This window comes from Schistocerca gregaria, chromosome 2, assembly GCF_023897955.1.
Source record: "Schistocerca gregaria isolate iqSchGreg1 chromosome 2, iqSchGreg1.2, whole genome shotgun sequence".
Lineage (NCBI taxonomy): Eukaryota > Metazoa > Arthropoda > Insecta > Orthoptera > Acrididae > Schistocerca > Schistocerca gregaria.
In genome coordinates this window covers 287,731,370-287,755,937 of record NC_064921.1, presented here as the reverse complement: position 1 = coordinate 287,755,937, position 24,568 = coordinate 287,731,370, and the positions used below count along the sequence as shown (strand labels likewise).

General features: G+C 42.5%; 1 protein-coding gene across 1 annotated transcript in view; it reads right to left on the bottom strand.

The window, feature by feature from the left end:
* Positions 1-7,714, bottom strand: part of LOC126336886 (glutathione S-transferase D6-like) — a 36,765-nt gene extending 29,051 nt beyond the window's left edge. The window contains exons 1-2 of the mRNA XM_050000997.1: positions 7,656-7,714; positions 794-946 (exon numbers count right to left, since the gene is read on the bottom strand). Coding sequence (XP_049856954.1) covers positions 794-937 — 144 coding nt within the window. The 5' untranslated portion in view covers positions 938-946; positions 7,656-7,714. The remainder of the gene's footprint in view (positions 1-793; positions 947-7,655) is intronic.
* Between the last annotated feature and the right edge of the window lie 16,854 nt (positions 7,715-24,568).

The window sequence follows — 24,568 nt, the reverse complement described above, 5'->3', positions numbered from 1 at the left end:
CGTGACGCAAACTGAGGCTGCTGTACTTGTTTTAAACAACAATGTCACTGTCATCCTGCCTCTACGCCAATAAAGTCATGTGGAGACATTAACTGCTGGGAGTTTGCTGGGTTATAGCTCATTCAAATGGTACGTTGACTTAAATGGATGATTTCTAGTGGGTAACGTGGTGTTTTACTTATTGTTGGATGTAAGTCATTTCTGATTTCTGAATACGGCTACTTATAGCTGAAATCTAGACTTCCAAGAATAATAAAAATGCAATAGAATTGCCACTGACTGAAGTATTCTTATCCTGCCTTATATTAATATATAGTCGCTGTGCACGATGGTTCTGTATGGAGTCAAAGTCGGCGAAAATAAACTGTGGCAGGATTTAGCCGTTCTACAAGCGGTTTTTTTTTTTTATGGAAACCGTAACACTTCGCTTCTTCAGAGGAGAATAGCACCATATTTCGTTCATTTTCTTCGCCTATGCTGTAAGTAACATATCATGTACAGTAATTTGTTCTAAGCGGTGTCTTTCTTCCATAATTAGCTAAAGGTATTTACTGTAACTAGAAATCGGAAATGAGAAAGGGTATACTTCAAATTGCACAACATTACAAAAAACATCATTGAAGTTTATCTGTACACAAACTTACTGTGCACTCAGGAGATCTGGTGTGGTTCCACCTCTGCCTCCCACAAGGAATCGTTCTTATGTCTATATCAGTGAATAGTTTGAAATACAGGTGCTACTCTATAAACTTGATTTTCTTCGGTTTCAAAGAATAAATCATGCTTAACTTACCTGTGTCATCTCCGGAGAAGCCATTTCTTTCGTAATACTCTTCAGCTTTATTTTCTTGTGCTCCACACCTACCAGGCGAGCTACAATCCGCACAAGGGTGCACGGAGGGCTGTTATCGTAATCATACAGAATTATTGGTGCCATCGGTGCTTTCTGGAACAGATAGTCAGTGCTTAAACTCGGTAACAGCGAAGGGCAACTGGTGTTGACGAAATATGTGACTTATTTGAGATATACATCTCTGCATCAATACGTCACTACTTTATTAAAGTGTGCCTACGGTTTGGGATATGAAACTGGGAAAAGAACTAAAGAATATATAATGAATATATATGAAGAATATTTAATGAATCATCTTTGTGGTGAATAGGATATTTCCTTCCTATGTTTAGACATATAATTCTTATACCAAATCTCGTTTTTCAGCAGTAAAGTGCGTCTGCTCTGTAAACGTGCTATATTTTACGGATGTATTCGTCATTAAGGACTCGTATCAGGAAGCATGATATTTCTGAATAGTATTTTTAGCTTCTACCAAATTATGGCGAGAAGGTTGCCCGCCGAACTATTATGCCCATTTGACATCGCGAACTGGGAGTATACTGTTGGACTGTCCTGTCGCTTTATTTGTCTTTGACTGGGCAGAAAGTAACGCCTTTGGGTCTGCCGTAGGATCTCTGTTTCTGTGATGAAGTAGGACTTCCTTTTGCCTACGCGTAGCTTTGTTCTCTCGGAAATGTGTCACTGTAAGGTATTCTGACAGTATTCCTATATTTACGTATGCCGTGTGCCTTTTGGCACTTCCAGCGAGTGTTCCTGTCGCCGTCGGCCGTGGTGGGCTGCAAAGTTATGTTAAACACCTGCTGCTTCAAACTGTTGAGTACCGCGTAAGCGGCCAATGCTCTCCAGCGTTAGACAGAGTAGCGCCGAGAGGCAGGCGGATGGAGCCTTGTCGGTGGTGTGTGCCTTTGACCATCGACACTTGCTGTCGTTGAGAGTTGCTACGAGTAGCTTTTATATATTTCCAATTTTTGGTAGATGACCTTTGAAGAATTGTGTAATTAGAGATGGTTAATTGCTTCGATTAGCTTCCTGCTTCAGTTTTATTAAGGGAATACGAGCAGGTACGAAGCATTTATCACTTCTGGTGATACGTTGTTGTGCCTGCGTACTTTTCACCGACAGAAATTCGTTTGACATTTCTTAAGCTGTGATTAGCATCTCTCTATTTCTTTTTATACTTGTTTTTCAGTGATGCGTCGATTAGCCTGGCACTTATTAAGTCTAGTGCGCTGATGATACGTAGTCGTAATTTCATCTTATATAAGTCCGTCGGTTTTACTACTATGAGTGAGGGGCGGGTCGATTAACATACAAGAAAATCCTTTGAAAGGACTTGCATTTGATTGTATTTCCTTAGACTGCTTGTTAGTAAATAGTTACAGGGTGTCATTGCAGCGCATTCGAGATTGAGCGGACATATTTCACAAAATTTTTCTAACACCGCTAGGAGCCGGTGCTTGTATTTATTGTTTTACCAGTACGTGCTGCGTGGCACTTCCCGAGTTAATATTCGAGTGTGTTGTGTGTGTACGTGGCTGCATCTGGAGGGCGCTCAGTGCCCCGATCATCAGTGCCCGTACGCTGGCTGTGTGCGATGAATGGGACTATAGCACACAAAATGAGGACAGCCTAAAAAGCAACATAAGACCACATACGCTAGCTTGCACCTTTTTTTTACGTGAACACGTGTGACTGCTTTGATCGGTACAATGGAGCAAGCGAATCAAGGCAGACCATTACGAACAATGACATCTGATCTGGACTGCTGCTAAGAGGCAAGTCCAGAGAAGAAGATCGGTGGATCATAAAAATAGCAACTGTATGAGCCAGTCGTTCTCGAACATATTAAAAGCGCCGACATAAGAGCTTAGGTAGAAGTGAAGACAAAACACAAAATCGTAAAACAAGTGCCACATTCAGGTCATTATGACCTAAAACTGAGGACAGGTCTGTCAGTAAACCAGCTTGATCCGTCTCGTCATTACATAAAATACAGTCGGTTAGTACGTGGCGAACCGTAACCAGTACACCACACTCACCACAAACAGGCGGTTCTTCACGTCTGAGGAGGAAGTCGTGGGTCAGGGGACTGTGTCCAATCCGAAGTCGCGTTAAACAGACTTCACCAATGCGAACTGGCTGGAAGGAGGTGCACCATGACCTCACAGTCACTGTTATTGATCGCAGCTTATTTTGCGTCACGACCAGCCACTCTTCCTCCCGAAGACGAATGATAGACCTTCGCAGCAAAGACGGCGGGGCACGCAGAAGGATAGGGCAGTCATTTACGTTGGGAAGGGTACATGACTCCATAGCCGCAGTATCGGCTGACTCATTGCCACGGGTAGACATGTGACCGGGAACCCAGCAGAGTGAGACTTCCTTTCCTTGTCTTTGACGATAAAGGGTGACATCTGTATGCTCTAGACAGTTCTGTCTGTTAGGTACATAGGCTGGATTATCTGCTGCGCACTAAACGAGGCAGAGCAGATGAGGAATTGGGATACACGTTCACATTTCATCTGATCAAGAGCTTTAAAAACAGCATAAAGTTCGGCGTCAGAAATAGAAGCACAAGGCAGACGGGACCTAAAGACAGAAATAGGAAAAATTACAGAACAACCGACAGCACCCGCCTCTTTGGGTCCATCTGTCTACACCACGTTGCAGACCTGGTGCTCATTTAAAATCGTAATTAATTTATGCTTAAAAACGTTGTCTGAACAATTTATTGCACTCTGTCAAATCTAAAATCTTTCTAGGTTTCAATAACAACCAGGACGGAGCCTTGCACCAGTCCTCCCGCGGAATGTTTGGCGGAGACACTCCCAGATCTGCTTTGCCCGTATACCGAACGCTCCTATTTATCCACAAGGAATCGCCGCCGTGCAACTAATGGCGGCTGCCCTGCCTCTGCACACATGATCGGTGTAGGGCTCGTCCTGTAGGCTCCTGTGGCCAACGTGATACACTCGCTGTGTATGGAGTCCAGCGCCTTTAAATATGTTGGTCGTATCGAGCCACAGACCTTACAACCACAATGAAGACGCGATCGCACGAAACTCTTAAAGAACTGCAGCAAGCGGGATGTATCTGCAGCCCAGTTCTTCCCATTCAGACACTTCATGATATCCAGCGCTTTAAGGGCCCGTATTTTAACTACCTTGACATTTGACAGCCATGTAAGTTGGCTATCAAATAAGAGACCTAAAAACCACACCGTCTCCCTAAAATTAAAAACAGTATCTCACACTCTTAGTTCCGGAGGTGTAAAAAGAGACCGAACACGATTAATGTCAATGCATACTGTTTTCTCTAGGGGGAAATTAAAACCTGTCCGAGCAGAACATTCTTTCAGTCGCCTAAGTATCAACTGTAACTAACGAGCGGAATATATGGGAGTATAAGTGAAACAGAAAATAAAAAAAAATCATCCACAAACAATGAGCACTGCTTGGGACTCCTCATTGCAGACGATAAGCCACCGATCACAACTGCGAACAAAGTCCCGTTTAAAACGCACCCCTCTAGGATACCATGAACTTGAGGAAATCTATCGGAAGTGAATTCATGACTCTGTACCGGAAACAACGTTCAGCAAGAAAGGATCGCAGGAAAATGGGGAGGTGGCCACGAAAGCCCCATACATGTAGCTGATCAAGTATGTTGTCTCTCTACGTAGTGTCGTATTCCTTTTCAGTGTCAGAAAAGATGGATATTAAATGATGTTTCCGTAGGAATGCCTCATATATGGCCGCCTACAGTAGGGTGAGAGTATTAAGGTTATGTTCTAAATACGCGCTGGTAACGACTGAGGAGAGTTCGTGATTCCAGAGCACAGATTAGGCAAGAGCGCCGCTGCAGCTTCTTTCCTACGAGGCTGGCAAGAGTGACGACACTCCGATAGCTACCTGGGAATCAGCGGTTCTTCCCTGGTTTAAGATTGGGGGCCAACATGGATTCCCTCCAAGGGACAGAATATTCCCCATCTCTCCATATCTTATTAAAGAGAGCAAATAAGGTTTCTTTAGATGCAGCGTTAACATGCCCTAGCATACCACAACGTATATAAAGTCTGGCGTGGGACCGCTCTCGCGAGCTGCAGCCAATGCTGTGTCCAATTCCCACATGGAGAATGGGAGATTATAGGTCTCGTCATTGTTGGAGATGAAAGCAAGACGTCTCCTCTCCCGAACCTCGTTGTAGGTGTCGAAACCTGGAACTGGACTCATGGACCATGTTACAAAATAGAAGTACCGCTCGATGGTGTTAGCGAAATCCGAGGGCGTTAGTTTCAGGTGTGACTGTAGACGCCCTGTACAATTCCTTATTGAAAGAGTCAAGTAGCAGCAACGAAATATATGTAGCTGTTCTCTCAGGGTTGTATAACCCCTCTGTGCGTACATGGGTGCCTAGCTATAGGAGGAATGTGAATGAGGAAGCTACAGAGTCCATTTCCGAGCAGCGAGACAACCGAATGGACAGTAATAAAACTAATACAAGTAAATCAACCGACAAAGCTGCTGTCAGCTTCACTGTGACACAAATGTTACTCTACAGTGCGCCTGTGGAAGTGGAAAGAGATGTAAATATGACAGCAATCAACTGCCAAAGAACAATTCAAAAACAGTGAAAATAGCTACTTTAAACTCGCAGAAAACAAACCAACGACGAATCTACGACCGATGAAGACATAACGCTGGCAACATCAGTGGAAAATAGATGCGATACCAAAACCTTTTCTCCACTGCGACAGTCTTTAAAATCTTCATTGCGAAAGTACAAACCAGCAACAGTACCTTGATCAAAACAGAAGAAGCGAAGGAGTTAACGAGACGCAAAACGTCAAGTGGGAATAGAAGCACGATGAAATCACGTCAACCTCTGTGTTGTATGTCAAAGAATTTCATGAGCTGCACCAAAAGGCTGGGGATCAAAACATTGTTTACTGGGCAGACGAACCGTGCACCCACAGATAATGCCGAATTCCGAAAGTAATGACATCGTCACCCATAATGATAAGGATGATGCTCAAATGGTATGTGTTATACACCGGGAGAAGTGGAAGTGAATATGTGAAATACAGGCCGTCTTTCTCTAAACTATCGCAGTGAATTGCAGGAGCCCTTTTGTGACTGAGTGTAAGCCAAATGAATTCACTCGTTTCTGAATGTTAAATCGCTCTTTTTGTTTTTCCTCTTTTTTACAGTTCCTAAAAGCCTGTATAATGCTACAAGAGGACTTAAACAATACCAAAAATACCATTGCCCTACATTTTGTCTGTTCATTCCACAAAGAAATTGAATGTTCTCCAGTCCATGTTTTGTTATTTAGTAAAGTACAATGTAAGAATTGCATACTGCTTAAATATACGAGGGCTATTTGGTAACAACGGTCGGATAGATCTCGAAATGGAAACCACAGTGAATGTTCGATGAAGCTTCGCATTGATGTGCTGGGCAATGTCTTTAGTATGTTCGTCGATCGGGTCACGTCGCTCTTTTCAGTTCTAAGCGCACAATGGGCGTGTAAAGATGCCTGGAAAACAGCATCTCCCCCGTAGATGACGCCTGTGACAGATTTCGCGTGCTTGCATGGATACTACAAGTATGTGTTTCCTTCTTCATGATAGTTCTCGGCCGAAAACTGTAGGAGCAGTGAGATCGCTCCTGCAGCGTTTCCGAAGGAAAGTGTTTGATCAACCCTAATACAACCAGGACTTAGCTCCCTTTGATATTCATCGCTCCTCACATGAAATGCTCGCTATGAAAACAACGTTTTGACACAAATACCAAGCTGCAGATCAACGCAGAGACTTGGCAGAAAGAACAGGAGGGTGCCCGGAAGTTAGTACAATGTTAGGACAATTGTCTCAGCCCTGGCGTGGGCTATGTAAAAAAGTAGCTGCAAGTATCAGTTGCAAACAAAACATTTTTGGTTTTCATTGAGGTTTCCATTTCTCGACCGATCGGAATAGCCCTCGTTCTTACACATAACGACATGAACATTTCAAGATAATAATCGGACATGAAAAGAGATAGCCGCGCGCATTAGCTAACCTTTTCAGGGATCGGGGATGTGTGTCAGCCTCGGATAGAATACGCCTGACCGGTTAATGACGAAGGCCCATGTACCAGTGAGACTGGGTGTTGTTTCTGGGCGGGTTCCCACATCCGACTAGGTGAATACCAGCTTAGTAACCACATCCCTCCACAGTTACATGATCCGCAAACGCTTCGAAAACGACACACATTCACGTTAGACAACACTAGACCTTCCCTAGGAGGAAAGGTGTGTCACCAGGAAAGATATCCAGGCACCATCGGCTACAAACATTGCCAAATCTAGGCTCGATTCTTTGACGATACGGAGTAAGGCCAGAGAAAAGAAGTTGAGAAGAAGGGATGCTAACAGGAGCTCTACAAGTAAAAGATTCAAAACCCAGTGAAGTTAGATGCGGGTCAATATGCTTTGGGTAGTTAGGAATGACGTATCATGGCCACACTATCAGTTTAAATTACTGGTTACGCTCTGAATCACATACTCGTCAGTGAAAAACCGAGAACACATTCCCCTGGGAATCAAAGAAACAACCCGACCAGCGCAGTTTTCAGTCGTTACCAACACAGAAGCTGACGATTTTTAATAACGAATCGATCTGATACAGAGCTAATTGTTTTGTTGGATTCCATTAGTTTTCTGGTGCTAGAAATTCTGCTGGCCACGAGATAATAAGGCATTTAACATCAAAATAACCATTTACGCGACGTCAAGATACCAGTAGGAAACAGGAACATACCGTACATATAAGCGACGCCCTTTGGAGACAACAACACTGAACAGTTACGGCGACGCGATATGTTTATGCGCATTTCAGCTAGCAGTCCTTATCTTGTCTGCAGTAGATAGCTCGCAGAATGACAGATAAGTCAGAAAGGACTGTTACGCTAAGCCAGACTGCATCACACATACTCATAAACTTCATTGCGGAGTGCCATTGTGATTTCAAAAAGAAACAGCTCGTGACATGCTCTCTGTTTCTAATTTAGCACCCACTGAATTGTGTTAAACTCGTATTAGTAAAATCCCGAACTTTTTTTGAAGTAAGATGCCAAACATCTGTTCTCTAGTCACACCAATTGACGTAAATGATGATTCTAAGGCATCCGCAACACCTATAATTTCTATTTCCTTTCGAACAGTCTGTGATTTCGCATCTCTAAGTTCAAGAAAGTTATACCGTGTGCTCCTGAAATGTCAATTAAAAGACTCTTGGTTTATATAAATATTAATAATTACAACTATGAATAATAATTAGTAATCTAAAGAGGCATTTTGCAATTTTGTCGTCATGTAACTGTAGCAGCGAACCTTCCTGTAAAATCACTTTATAGCTTCGGGCACAAGATACGGCTGCGAGTACGACATATACGTACTCCGCCAATAAATTTCAAATATAGCAATAACAATTGTTTTAAAGAAACTAAGAAATTCAGCCAGGATTACAGTTCAGTGATTTCTTTAAGCCTCTTATCAGCCAACGTTTTACTAATAGAGTTTCAAGAATTAAAGATAAAGAAGACTAAACAAAGAAATTAACAGTTGCATACAGTATTTACAACGAGACTCCACGATAATTAATTTCTCATGCTTTTCAAGATTTCTTTAAGCCGCTTATCAGCCAACGTTTTACTAATAGCGTTTCAAGAATTAAAGACATAGAAGACTAAACAAAGAAATTAACAGTTGCATACAGTATTCACAACGAGACATGCTTTTCATCTGTGATAAATTCCTGAGGTCAAAATTATATTTGTTGTATTGTTACGTACATAGGCATACACGAAGGTGCTTCAGGCTGAACCATATAGAATAAAAAAGATAATTTGATGGTAAACAATATCTAAAAGAACCCAATTCACATTATTCCATTTACTGACGTATAGATACGATCACTATATAAAAAAACACTAATGAAAAGTGCTTCATACACATTTGACTTTGGTTCTTACTACACACTATAAAGAAACTTCGTAGCACTTTAGTGCTTGTATCTGACCTGGCCTCGAGCAGAGAACTTTGATCTGTTTCTCCCGAAAGGGTTTGAATCTGACGGCGTCACATAATTTTAATCGACGAATTATTTACTTAATGCATCTTAAGGATTATAGTAGCAAACGTATCTCCGAAAACTGTAAGAAAATGAATTCTCCGTTTAGTAAACTGTTTGCAAAGGTATCTGGAAATCTGTTGAATCTGTGTTCAAAGACTGATTGCACTTGCTTGACAGGTACTCCTGACACTTTCCGTAGAGTAACGACACAATAAGGAAGTGTCGTAATATAACGGGCGTGTAAGAATTCTTTGAAGTGCAGGATTACGGAAAAGCACAGATATGTCTCAAACTGTTCGAAGTTAACGTATACTCGATAGGCAATCACAGTTCTGGGAACTTACGTGTCCACTTATGTATTAATGTTATCTTTTCATGTGCTACTTTCTTGCATATTTGTCGTGGAAAAGGATTCACCTCAAATGAAATTGTCCGCAGCTCGTGGTCTAGTGGCTAGCGTTGCTGCCTCTGGACCACGGAGTCCCGGGTTCGATTCCCTGCCGGGATGGAGTTTTTCTCTGGCCAGGAATTGGCGGTTTCTGTTGTTATAATCATTTCATCATCATCAATTGAGACAGTGGCTACATTGGATTATGTGAAAAAAGCTGGACTGTGTAAAACTAGGGACTTTGTACTGGTACTGAAGACCTAGCTGTTGAGCGCCCCACGAAAGAAACATCATAAGATGTCATTATAGGTAGTGAAGCACAAGCCGTTTCCTTAACCGGACTTCTTCAGGTTATCGACACTGAAACGAATAACCACGTTATTATTTGCCTCCTTTTTGTAACAGGTGTTTCAAATCTTTTACCTTCCGAATGTTTCTATATCGTAATTTATGAAGTGTATGAACAGCAGTGAGGTGCTAAGCAGTTATGTTATATCTTCATTGTATGCAAAAGCCTACTAATGTCTAAAGTTTTGTATAAGTGGCTGTTCCTGACACGCATGCAAATACTATCTTGCCAGGGAGACCTCCTAATTTATAATCCTTTTGACTTATTGCTTTTATTCTCTTCTACAACTTTATTTGGTTTTTCACGTTGTAAAGTTATGGCAAAATATGTTAATTGTGTATATATACTTATCTTTATTTAGAGCGCCTGGAATATTATTTAGTTTAATATCTCTCAGTAAGGTCTACCAGAATGAATATGTTTACTTATCCCTTCACTTCTGCCCTTACTTCTGTTCTGCTTTCCTAACATCACGCATGCATCTTGCTTTCTTCTTTAAGAATGACAAGTTTGTACTGGAAAGGGATCCCAGGCTTTGATGAGTCCTTTCATTTGTTATATCCTACTTCCATTTAGGTATGCAGGAGAACATATGAGAGGGTGTTTCGTGAGGCTTGCCTGGGTACTTCATCCGGTAAGAGCATTGCCCGCTATTCATATAGCTCCAGATTCGCGTCCTGGCCCGGCACACAGATTTGTACCAGAAATCTTCATAAAATTACACACTATGATATGGTGGCGAATGTTAGAAACTTCTCGACCATGTTAGGCGACAGACAATAAATTACTTTTACTCCCATCTCCTCCTCAATTATTTACATTAAGAAAAAATATCCAGTTAATTGAAGCAAATAACTCTCAAATGGTTACATCTATGTGTAAAAAGCTATTTTTAATAAAGCTATGTTCATATGAGAAAGTTCTAAATACTCTCCTGGAAATTTAAATAAGAACACCGTGAATTCATTGCCCCAGGAAGAGGAAACTTTATTGACACATTCCTGGGGTCAGATACATCACATGATCACACTGACAGAACCACAGGCACATAGACACAGGCAACAGAGCATGCACAAAGTCGGCACTAGTACAATGTATATCCACCTTTCGCAGCAATGCAAGCTGCTATTCTTCCATGGAGACGATCGTAGAGATGCTGGATGTAGTCCTGTGGAACGGCTTGCCATGCCATTTCCACCTGGCGCCTCAGTTGGACCAGCATTCGTGCTGGACGTGCAGACCGCGTGAGACGACGCTTCATCCAGTCCCAAACATGCTCAATGGGGGACAGATCCGGAGATCTTGCTGGACAGGGTAGTTGACTTACACCTTCTAGAGCACGTTGGGTGGCACGGGATACATGCGGAAGTGCATTGTCCTGTTGGATCAGCAAGTTCCCTTGCCGGTCTAGGAATGGTAGAACGATGGGTTCGATGACGGTTTGGATGTACCGTGAACTATTCAGTGTCCCCTCGACGATCACCAGAGGTGTACGGCCACTGTAGGAGATCGCTCCCCACACCATGATGCCGGGTGGTGGCCCTGTGTGCCTCGGTCGTATGCAGTCCTGATTGTGGCGCTCACCTGCACGGCGCCAAACACGCATACGACCATCATTGGCACCAAGGCAGAAGCGACTCTCATCGCTGAAGACGACACGTCTCCATTCGTCCCTCCATTCACGCCTGTCGCGACACTACTGGAGGCGGGCTGCACGATGTTGGGGCGTGACCGGAAGACGGCCTAACGGTGTGCGGGACCGTAGCCCAGCTTCATGGAGACGGTTGCGAATGGTCCTCGCCGATACCCCAGGAGCAACAGTGTCCCTAATTTGCTGGGAAGTGGCGGTGCGGTCCCCTACGGCACTGCGTAGGATCCTATGGTCTTGGCGTGCATCCGTGCATAGCTGCGGTCCGGTCCCAGGTCGACGGGCACGTGCACCTTCCGCCGACCACTGGCGACAACATCGATGTACTGTGGAGACCTCGCGCCCCACGTGTTGAGCAATTCGGCGGTACGTCCACCCGGCCTCCCGCATGCCCACTATACGCCCTCGCTCAAAGTCCGTCAACTGCACATACGGTTCACGTCCACGCTGTCGCGGCATGCTACCAGTGTTAAAGACTGCGATGGAGCTCCGTATGCCACGGCAAACTGGCTGACACTGACGGCGGCGGTGCACAAATGCTGCGCAGCTAGCGCCATTCGACGGCCAACATCACGGTTCCTGGTGTGTCCGCTGTGCCGTGTGTGTGATCATTGCTTGTACAGCCCTCTCGCAGTGTCCAGAGCAAGTATGGTGGGTCTGACACACCGGTGTCAATGTGTTCTTTTTTCCATTTCCAGGAGTGTATGAAAACAACTGTGTGGAGGTTTTATGTACCTTGGATTTACAATGTAAGTTGGTAGTGTTTGTAGTTACATTCGAGGCACTGTACGACAGCTGGTCTGTCTTTATTTTATGTTTATGTGCGACATTCAGTGAAGCAAATGTATCTGTAAAATGATCTGCAACATTCTTTTAGCCAGAACAAATGGTTCAAATGGGTCTGAGCACTATGGGACTCAACTGCTGTGGTCATCAGTCCACTAGAACTTAGAACTACTTAAGCCTAACTAACCTAAGGACATCACAAACATCCATGCCCGAGGCAGGATTCGAACCTGCCACCGTAGCAGTCGCCCGGTTCCGGACTGCACGCCTAGAACCGCGAGACCACCGCGGCCGGCTAGCCAGAACATCTTGTAGCTTTGTTATACATATATTTATGACCAATGATTCACATGAACAATTGAACATAAGCCACTGAACAGTTTCGTGCAAGAGTATAAACGTTATCAGTTAATAATACCCAACATCAACATGTGAGACGGATCGCTTTTCCGAATATTGCGATATGCTGTCATTGCTGCATAGACAGATTTGGGACGTTGATTAGTGAATCTTTCAGCTGATTTTAAGATGCGTTATTGATTGTATATATCTGTCACAAGATTCTGTTGTACCCCTCCCTACCTGAGTGGAAACAAAACGACGAAGCAACAGATGTACAGAAAAAATAGTGTCAGCGGATATGGCTGCCATAGTGAGGACCGGGGTACAATTCCAGGTACTGTCGGAGGTTTGTTTTTGACGGAAGGTCTGTGAAGTGTTGTCCTCAGTCTCGGCAGACTATCTGAGAAATTAGTTGAATGAGGAGTGGCGGCTCCAAGGACTGAGAAACCGACAAACAGCTGGGCGAGCGTTCTGCTGATCACACACCATATCGCATCCAAATGACACCAATGGCAGATGATGGCACCACTACCAGTAGACATTTAGAGCTTCGTCAGGGCCGAACACAAAATTGGTAAGCTATAAGGGGCGATCAAAAAGTTTCCGTTTGAAGGGCGTTGCTGGGGCGTATACGTATCGTAGCACGACTGCGACGCGGTTATATAAGCACCGACAGGCAGGCAAGGGATTAGTGTAGTAAGAGTTTTTGCGTCTTTCTGAGGGGCGTGCGGTAAGCACTGAGACGTGAACTATGGCATCGTTATTACCAAATGCACCCAGACAGGACCAACGTGTCGCTAGTCTTTTCTTGGTTGCTGAAGAACAACCACCAGTAGACATCCATCGGAGAAGGAAGAACGTATATGGGTCATATACAGGTGTCACCATGTCCGTCAAAAACCATCACTGTGGAATGGTGCGCCAAGTTCTGTGTTGGTCGTGACTGGACACAAGATGCCGGTCGATATGCGGAGTCTACCTGATCCGTTGCAGAGCAACTCAGGTGGGGTCCACTCGACCACCCACTCGGTCCTAACGTCTCCTGACATGATGATCACGCCTTTGGCTCCTTAAAAGGGGCCTTGAAGGGTCGACGATTCCCGTCAGACGAGGTGTTTTACCAAATGGCTGTCTTCAACCTGGGATGTAGGTGGGATGATTGCCTCAATCCTCATGGTGATATTGCCTAAATGGGATACCGATTCTGAACATCGAACGAAAACTTTTGGATCGCCTCTTATATGCCCTGTTTTCTTAAAAGTTTCCAAACAGTCGACACAAGAAATTATAATTAATGACTAGCCTTCCCGACTGATTCTTTGGGCTAAGAGCTAAGAACTCTCTCACTCGCTGAACAGTCTCTTAGCTAACTCTTGGTCGTCCTGTGCTCTACCATGTACAAAGGCAGCCAGCATCTTCAAATTGATGAAACGACCTACGAATGTTATTATCACTTGGTGGATCACAAACGAATTTCAGCTGGAACGCACGTTGCACAGGAACTACAGATTTGGTCTTTGCAAAGTGCAAAACACAAAACGCTTTCTGTTCACTAATCGCCATCTTCGCTACTATCGCTGTCTAGAGGGCTGCGGCGCATACATTGCGTGCTGCGCATGCGCACTGGTGCCAAACACGAATGTTTCAATTGCTCTTTCATTTTCCATATCATTTATAACTGTAAGTTTAATATAATAAATATTATAAAGCGTTAAAACCCCAATATTCATTTATAAACAGCCTGTATTTGCGAATACAGCAAAACTAACTAAACTAAAAAAAATAGTAGCAAAGACTAAATACTTCTCTACGAATATAATGTATTTCATCTACAAAAGTATTTAGTATGTTTCTATAATGCTGCTGCATAGTCGCCTAAAATATTTACTAGATTGCGTCCAGAAATTGGATCTTTCCGTTCCAGGAGTGATAGTATCTGTAAAACGGAATGGTTAAGATTGGATTACGAGTCATATCTTTATTTTGCTACGAAATTTCATTCCGATGTAAACTCTGCTGTGGAGTCACGTTTCATTAGGTTTTTGTCTTCGAAAATTACGTCACGCCCCGACTCACGCCGGACATTGCAGGAAGACGTACATTGTATGCAGTGCGGCCCAGTGTCATTACTTACGTTACAGTGGGTAACGATTGCACCACTGCAACATTTTACTCGTGTATCAAGTCTCACAGCCGTCCTGGTTATTAACAGAAGCGTTCACAGCAGCATTTAGGCCACGATAAGCTTGTTAAATAGTGATAGTGACAGACAATTTCTTTACGGAATCGGTGAGAACATGTGCTGTGCGTGATGAACTGTCTGCAATCACAGTGAATCTCGGAGAGCATGGATTACGCAGCACAGCATGACACAGCAGTGTGTGTCGGCCTAGCGACAGCAACAAGAGATAACGGCCTGGCTGAGGAAGGAAGCGCTCCACTGAGCTGTTTATGAATAAACCACCTTGTTCCAGCGGTGCTGTGTCCAATAATCAACATCGAGAAGCGTGTGTTAACATCAAGTGTGTTCGTTGCTGCTATTATTTTATACGTACAGTTGCTATGTTCACAATATGTCAATAAGGAGCTCATCCTAGTGAATTCGTTCCTAGTTTTTTTCTTCTATGGCTCATACTGTGAAATTCCCACGTTTATACAGCTGTCAAATCTGACCCTCCATTCTTTAACAGTCCTCTGCAAATAATTTTTTATTCGACATTGATGGCTTTTCACTTATTATCCTTTGTGTCAATGTGATGTTTATACGTGTGTTTGGGCAATAGCAGGGCAATCCTGGAGTTTAAGCGAACAGTGTTTGATATTAGTACAGAAGTTAGCAGGCTTGGTGAGAGTTAAATTGTAATCCCCCCCTAGTACCTCTATAAATTGATGAACGCTCATCCTCCAGTATAAAGTACACTTAAAGGGAACAGTATCTGCATCGTCTTGATGTCAGTGTCCAATTATTTGTTTGCTTCGACGCTTGCTAATCGATAGTGGGTGAAAGTGACGTGCCAACAAAACTTCTGCGCTTCGTAGTTTCTATGAGCGCCTCAACCACTGATATAGCAGTGCGTATGGTTGTCTTAGCACCTAAGGATACTGTAGGCCTGCTGCTACTACACGGCGTAAACTCTTAACAGCTTAGAGAGGGAGGTGGCTAGCCACACGATAATACAACTTAAAATGCATGGTGATTCAAAGTAGATGAACAAATACTACAGCTTCCACCTTCCATTTGAGTAACAGGCATGCTGACTATAAACCGCAAATTATATTCAGAAATCAGTTGCTGTCACATAACCCGTTTCCAAAACCCTGTGAGCCTGGTTAGTCCCCTAACATATAGAAAAGACCTAACTGAAACAGCCTCAAAAATAAGAACCAGAAACAACATATTACACAAATTGTCTGCAACAAGGTAGGGAGCTAAGACGTCGGTTCTGTTAACACCTGCCCTCTCACTTGTGTAATCAGTTGGTGAACTTCGCTGCCCAGTATTGTTGAATAGTGCTCATACAGACATGTTTAATACGCAACTAAATATGGCCTTGAGAAGTATATCTGCTAAATAAAATCTCTACCCACTGAACGGCCACCAGTTCTGCCTAATATCGAACCACTGCAGATACGACGTCAAACTGCATTGAAAAGGGAGTGGGGGAAATGTTCCAGAAATACGGAGCTGCTGCTACACCAAGCCTGTGATGCCACTAAGAGGCAACGACTTGAGTGTAGGAAGCCTTTCTGGAGACTTGACAAAAGCCTCACTTCGGAAGGGGTTCAGCCAGAAACACTGTGGGCGGGATTTGTGGTTCGCAGCCAATCCTCAGTGTGAAGATCACATTGTCGACACTACACAAGCCTGTATTCCAACTACCTAGGAGGTTGTGGAAGACTCTAAATCGCATACAAAACCGAGCACGGCAGGTGCCAGAATTTGAAGCACAAGTGAGGAATCGTTGAAAGTCCAAATGTGACTGCGGACACGGCGACGAACAATATACCACGTAGTCACAGAATGTTCTCTGAGGAAATATGCTGGAACCCAGTTCAGCATAAATGAGGTATCTGAGGATGCAGGCTCCTGAATGGATCTACCTACATAATAAATTCCCTGCAAATGTTTAAAGAACTTTCCTGTCTATTACTGTCTTAAACTTAGATTATCTATTGTGTTTATAAAAATTAACTTTTTTATGTGTAATTCATCCAAATGTTTTTTTTAATTTATTGTATTCACATGGATAATACTGTCTTATCGACTTAATCTAAGACTTTCCTAATTAGGAATGAATATAATTTATTTTATCTGTACTTTATGTAAATTATATTACCATTAACACCACTGCTGCTCAATCTATGTAATGTACCCTTGATGCAATATTGTTGGGAATCAGCCTACTCATGCCATACAAAATTCATATGCTTTCCATTGTGTGTCAGCCTAGTCTGCTGTAACTAGCTATGACGTCACGAATGTTGCACAATATCTTAAAAGTAAAGTAAATAATCTAAAAAGTTAATAGCATGTCAGGAGTGATGCTAAAATAATAATGTGTTAAACTTCAGTCTAGTAACTTTAACAGTTTTCGAAATTTGGATGCTTTACATTTTTTATAGAGATGGGGCCCCTCCACGCCCGAACCAACGTGGTGACCAAACCAAAAGTTGTTCTGTCACCTCCGTAAACATGTTAGTTATCTAGTAAGTGGATCACAGGCTGCTGGACTGTGATGTTGTCCGTGCATCTGTGTAAGACTACACATTAACACGGTCCATCAGGTGATAGATAGTGGACGAAACGCGAGTGAGGGTAGCGATTTGAAGAGCAGAGGGAAGAAAGTGCCATGGCTCGTGCCGTGTGAAAAAAACCTCTGCGACAGTGGGAATGGTAGTAAGATCAGTAGTGGCTTACTAGCTGCGATAGTTCATGCAAGGTTGGATTTGTTAGTAAGGGTATCATGCATCATTACCGGAGCAAGCGATGGCGATGTATCCCAGTTGCTGCTGCCGCTACATTCCTGGAACAATCAAGATCGTTATACATTAGTGGGAGATCGGCCATAGATCATCTCACTGTGTGAAGCTTGTCTGCATGCAGTGTACGGTACGGCTTCCCTGCGTGGTGCAGTGTATTCCAGCTGGATATCCAGTAATGGCCATAGATGTTAGGTCCTTACAAGTATGTCTTTTGGTCTTTTATGTTTCCATCTATGGTTGTGGTGGTAGTTCCCCAGATTCAAAATTTACGGGTTTTGCGAATTTCTGGAGTTTCTGTATAGTCTTGTGGTGAGCTTGTGGATTACCTCCGTGAGAGTCTCAAGTCGATCCGCGATGCGTGTGTATCGTGGAGCATTGCTTATGATTTTGAGTACTTTGTTTTGTATGAGCTGCAGTCGGCGCAGGCGTTTAGGCGCAGCTTATCCCAAGACAGGAGCTGCGTACGTCATCAGGGGTCGGACAAGTGTCATGTACATGGATGTCGACACCCTTCTGTTCAGTGTGCTACGCCTGTTGAGCATAGGATAGAGCTGTCTGAGCCTCGCGCTAGCTCGGTTGGTCATGTGTTGTATGTGGTCCCCCCAGAGTAATTTCCGGTCCAGCCAGGCACCGAGGTATTTGACTTTCTCGCGGAAACTTACTGGGCGTGCATGTAGAGTTATTGGTCTGCAGCATCGGTGTTTTTGCGCAGTTACCTCGGTCTTCTAGTGAACAGAACGGCTTCGCACTTGTCGACGTTTACTCTGACACGCCATTTCTCCAACCAAGGTTCAGCCACTCTGAGTGCAGTCTGTAGGCGTGACGTAATGTTTGATGGTTTTCAATCTTGCGCGAGGATGGCTGTGTCATCCGCGTAGATTGCCATCGTTGTGTGTGGTTGGGAGATCGTTTATGTAGAGGTTAAACAGTAGAGGCTCTAGGATGCTTCCCTGGGGTCGTGTCGTGTATACCGTGTCGTGTTGATTGTTTTCCCTGCACATCAGTGTTGAAACTCCTGTCTGTGAGGTATGAGTGTATTAGACGCAGCAGCCCGTCGGGGAATCCCGCGCCGCTGAGTTTGCGGATGAGGCCGTTGTGCCATAGACTGTCGAAAGCCTTTTCGATGCTCAGGAACACCGCCCCTGTAGCTTTGTTCATGTTGAAGCCATATGTTATATGTTCAACGACCCGTAAGAGTTGTGTTGTGGAGTGATGATTCCTGAAGCCGAATTGCTCCGGTCTCAGGATATCATTTATTATGCAGTGCCTAGTGATGCGTTTGAGAATCACCTTCTCAACAATCTTACTGAGCGAGCTCAGAAGGCTGATGGGTCGGTAACTTTGAGGGAGGCTATGGTATTTCCCCGGCTCCCTGAACATCAGGACCTTAGCCGTCTTCCAAAAGGCGGGGAAGTGTTGGTGTTTTGTTATGGCATTCGTTATGTGTGTTAGGTACTCAGTTGCTTTATCTGTGAACTCCTGGAGGACACGGTTTTTAATGCCATCATGACCAGGGGCTTTCCTAGCAGCGGAATGCATTATAGCCCAGGAGACTTCGGCTGTGCTAGCATGTCGAATGTCGTCGCGCGATTGTTGGGCTAGAATACGTGTAACCTCTTGGTCAATAGCAAGTGTGAACACTGGATCTGATGGTACCAGTTTCGGTGTGGACGACGCTGCGAGTGTGCGGGCCATTAGTTCTGCTTTCTCTTCCGCTGAGTATGTAGGTCCGTCAGGCCCTTGAAGCAGCGTTGGGGTGTATATTTTCTCCCTGGTGAAGTGTCGCGCTAGTTTTGAAAATCATCGGCGCAACAGGAAGTAGCTAGAAACTTCAAAATTTATATTCGGATTCCTTTTTCATTGTAATTTAATGGAAACGGCATGCTGGATCTCAAAAATTAATATTTTGGTTAAAATTCATGATTTTATGTTTTGTGTCCTAAAAGTTTACAAGCAAGATAGATTAAGTAAGTGTCTATTACTATCTTAATTAGATAAAGCTAGGATGTTTAGATTTAGGTAGAATGGAGACACGCTATAATAACAAATATGTGAGAAGTTTTAAAAAGGTAGCTATAAAACTATAGCTGTAGCGTCTCTCCAAAGGGTAAGTTGAAAGCTCAGCTATTGCGTTTAGTACAACTAAAATAATTCTCTCGCCCTAAGTATTTAACCTAGCCACATTAGAATTTTATTATAGATACTTTCCTGTGTGCTGATTGCAAATTAAATTGAGAGCTTAATTGGCCTTCAGCAAATGAAGCAATTAATTATTTAGTAAATTGAAGTGGTGTTTTGCTAGCCCAGCGGCTAGTCAGTAAGGCAAATGTTGTCGGCTGGATGTTCTTTTATGTAACTCGGTATGCACGTAACAATGAGTTCGCATTGGGGTAAAGAGTTAATTTCGGAATGACTACAGTGATTTATTCTCAGTTTACGTATGTCGTATTTTCACGTGTCGCTGCAGGACAGACTTTCTACCGTTACTAGCGTGGCGTTTGATGAATATTAACATCAAATTTTGACGAGCATTCACTTTAAACATTTAGATCGATAACGATTATTGAACAGTTTCGTTATCTAGGTATCATAGGATCCGCGCAATAGACTCTGAACACCTCTGATAGTACAATAGCTGTTATGAGTAATCATTTGTCTGGAATATTACGCTTTATCGTTTTCAGTATATAGTGAAAATTATTTTATTAAACATCATTTTCTATGAATCCCAGACATCATCCTAAATCCTCAGAATAATGACTTTCAATAATCAATAACTTGTTTTCCTCCGTCAGAGTGGGTACAATGAATTCTAATTACAGGCATCACGTATTTGATAATCATTTTCTGGTTGCCAACTTGGTAGTTAGAGAGCCTGTTTTGAGAATGGCAACAAATAATAGCAATAATTTTTTTTTTATTTTCACGCGCCGCCCCTCAAGGAAAGAAAAAGAAGCAAAAACAGCAGAAATTATCAGGCATATACTCACTAGGAAGAAACTATCCATATGTTAGCCAGAATTTGACTTAAAGAGTTCTACTATAAGAACTGTGATCTTAAAAGGTATAAAACTGAACGATAGTATTAAATGGAAAATCGCACTGCCGCACGGATTGTTAATCAAAGCTTCAAAACGAAACTCTTGCTCAACTGAAGATTCTAAAACTGGACAGAGGGTCGGGACTGAATACTTTCTCACGTGAACATTTGGTCATAGGCGTGAGCGAAGAATGAAGCAAATATGAAAATGTGTCATAATCACTTACCCATTACCATGTACCAGGATCTTGGCTAGAGAACGCGGACCTACCATCGCTGTAGATAACTTCACAATAAAAATTAATTTGCAAAAAAAGAATTCAGACGTCACTGTCTATACGACAGATTAATATCGTGTAACTTCTAGAAAATAGCTATATCTATCTATTATGAAGCTACTTCGAACACTCGTAACGCGTCGAAAAAGCCTTAATGCTTATGTAAGTACTTTGTTAACACATAGACTAGCGTCCTTGCGGAGTAATATACGCGACCTTACTCCATTAAGGAAACAGGGTACTTATAAATGGCGGAAAAATCTAATTTTTTGTGATTTTATTAAATTCTGTAGTCTTTCCTGATTACATTCATATATACATTACAGGGTTTCAAATGAAAAATGACCTATATATACAAAATTTTAAAGTTACGCCCACTTTATTTCTGTTACAGAAACCAGTATTATTTCGAAAAGAACTGTGAACTTTCTGTTTCCAGAGATTATACCTATGATGATATATTGTATATGTTGGGAACAGTGTAGGTTTCTAGTGTCTGTTGTCTGTAAATGGTTATCTTTGCTTGTATTTACTTTTATTTCACTGACGCAGTTTGTTCACCTGTTACTGAATGTTAGTTGCCCAAGTGCTACATATTTGTGGAAGTACATATCCTTTAAGGTGTAATAAATACGAACTATGCCACGCATCAAGAATTGCAATAAAAGGAAATTCCGTGGTAACCAGTTTACAATTAAAGCAAGCCACACTGTTGAATGTAACCTATGTATCCGTTCTTCACGGAAGAAACTCCCTAATGGCACGCCTCATGGTGATTCAAATTTTTGTGTTAACAATGACCCTGTTTGCAGTGGATTTGTTGTTATTGTTGATGTGGGAATCTTATCTTCTTTTATAAAGGAAGTGGCGAAATGTAAACAATGGTGTAGGCTGTCTGGAAATAACTGAACAAGAAAGTAGCAGGAAGGCTTTAGCGTCAAAATTAATTGTTCTGTGTAGATCCTGCAATAAATCTACCTCAAAAATGACTTAGAACAGTGTGCATAATTCATATGATGTGAATTTGAATTTAGTGTGTGCAATGCGTCCACTAGGAAAAGGAAAAAAGGCTGCTCAAACGTTTTGTAATTCGATGAACCTTCCTCTTCCTCCCAGTAGGTTCAGCAAGTACATAAAATCACTTTTAGGTGCCTTGACGGTTGTGTCTAAAGCATCTATGAAACATGCAGTAGAAGAACCTGTAAATATTAGTGGAACCAGGGACATTGCTGCTGCACTTGATGGGACATGGCAATGTCGAGGACATTGTTCCTTGAATGGTGTTGTAAGTGCTACTTCTCTGGAGAATGGTAAAGTTGTTGATGTTGAGTGCTTATCTATGTACTTCCACTCCTGCCATGGTAACACTGAAGAACAAATTGAACATCAGTGTATTAATAATTATGATGGTTACAGTGTAGGTATGGAGTGTGATGGAGCTCTAAAATTATTTCAGAGGCCGGTGCCCACTTGTAACGTTAGATAAACGAAGTACCTAGGCGATAGGGACTCTAAAGTTTTCAATACAATTGATGTCTTCAATGTTTATGGTGATACCTTTGCAACAAAAGTGAAGTGTTGTACGCATGTGCAAAGGCTGATGGGTGCTAGATTGAGGAATCTACGAAGAGAAATGAAAGGAAAGTTGCTATCTGATGGAAAATCTCTGTCTGGACGAGGCAGATCGACATAAACTGAAATAGTCTTCTTCAGAGTAATTGTGTACTGACCATTAGACGAGCTGCACCTCTGAATGATGTTGCAGCAATGAGAAAATCTGCATAGGCCACCTACTTTCATAAGTTGCTCACAGATGACCACCCTGTTCACGGGTTCTGCCCTAAGAGAGACGATTCTTGGTGTGGTTACCAAAAAGCAAGAGAAAGTGGTCAAATATACCACCATAAACATTCTCTACCGGAAGCTGTTATGAATGGATTAAAACCAATTTTAGATAACTGAGTGACCCTGTTTAGCTTAGTAAATGTCTTCATGGAGGCACTGAAAATATAAATGAAAGTTTCAACCATCCCATATGGGAAAGATTACCCAAGAATGTTTTTCTAGGACTAAATACGTTAAAAGTTGGTGCACTAATGCAGTGATATGTTTCAGTGAGGGAGTGATAGGAAGGTTGGAAGTCCTGAGAAATATAGGCATAAAATGTGGCTCTAATATGGGAGATCAATTGCTTGCGTGTTACAGACAACGGATGCATGAAGCCGAAAGATTCTCTCTTCAAGTTACCAGAGAATCAAGAAGTGGTAAAAGAAATGTCAAGAGGAAGCTTGAAGAGGAATAAATGGTGCACTAAGAAGACTATGCTTCAGGAACGTTCTGAGGCACAGTTTAACTGGACTCATATCTTCATTCGCAATTTCCCACCAGCTGTATTTTTCAGAAGTCAGGTACAAATATTTCCTAAAACCTACAAAGCATTGCTATAATTTTTTTCTGCAACTTGCAATAGTCCATAATTTTGTAGTAGATCTATGCTTTATTGCAAAATCCACTAAATTATAGATAAAATAGCATTTTTATTAAGATAAAAATTATAAAATTTAAATGTAATGTGAGGTATTTTTTTATCCTTTTAATATACGTAATAGGTGGAATTAAACAGGTCTAGAACCTCAGCCAACATGTTATGCATATCTGGTAAAAATTTGGTCTCCTTCAAATGTATAACATTGGGTTAAATGGTACTTCAATTTGAGGAAGCATTTTGGAAAAATAATTGCATCAGCTTTCTTGTAATATTTTTGGTAAGCTTGAGCAGGTTCAAAAATATTCAAAATACTTTTAATTTGTTTAGAAAGTGTGCTGCGTTACCTGATATCAACAAAAAAATCTGTAAAACATATACATTATAAACAGTGCGTGAAAGAAACAGGTGTTCATTTTTACATACTGTTGAGCCGGAAAAGTACCCTGTACCCTTAAGGTCCTGTTGTGAGGCCTCGCCAAGAGCGCACCAATGCTTAAACCGTCGCTCTTCCCCACCTTCTGCGCCATAACATACATCAGGCAACTGTAATGTATCATCGTTATTGATTTTTGGGACATCTCGAAAGATCCCAACGGTACTGAGCGACCACCATGTCATCCTCAGGCTATAGGTTATATAAAATTAAAAAAAAAAAAAGATGGAGCCCCTCTGCGTCCACACCGCCATGCTAGCCAACACAAAAGATCTGCCATCCTTCTCGGTGTAAGGGTTACTTTTCACTAAAGTGAGGTCTCGCAGGACGTGGGTACTGCGATGTTTGCGAATGTCTGGTAAAGGTTAACCATTAATACGCGCTCATCTGGAGATAGATTGGGTCGACAGTTGAAAGTAGGCTAGCGGCTTGAAGGGCAGAGGGGAAAAAAGTGCCATGAGTCAAGGGAGAAAAAACCTCTGCGATGGTATGAGCAGTAAGATTGTAGGAGCAGCAGCGGTTTTATTGCTGTCTGCGACAGGTCATGCAAGGACAGGCTTTGTTAGTAGTTGGTAACGTGGAGATGCGCGGTGGTGTTTGTTACTCAGTGGCTGCTGCTGGGTGTCGATGTTGGCTTTTCTGTTAACGTCAGCGTACCTGTGACAGGTTCGTCATCGTTTAGTCTCCGATAGTTCATACATCGGATTCAGAGTATGACAGTGTTGGCGGTTAGTTAGTGCGTTAGTGTGTGAGCTTGTCGTGTTCTCTGTACTACTGGCCTTGTAGCAGTCAATGTTGCTGACTTAAAGGAACTTTCCGATGTTGTCGCTTGTGGATGTACACTATGTGATCAAAAGTATCGGG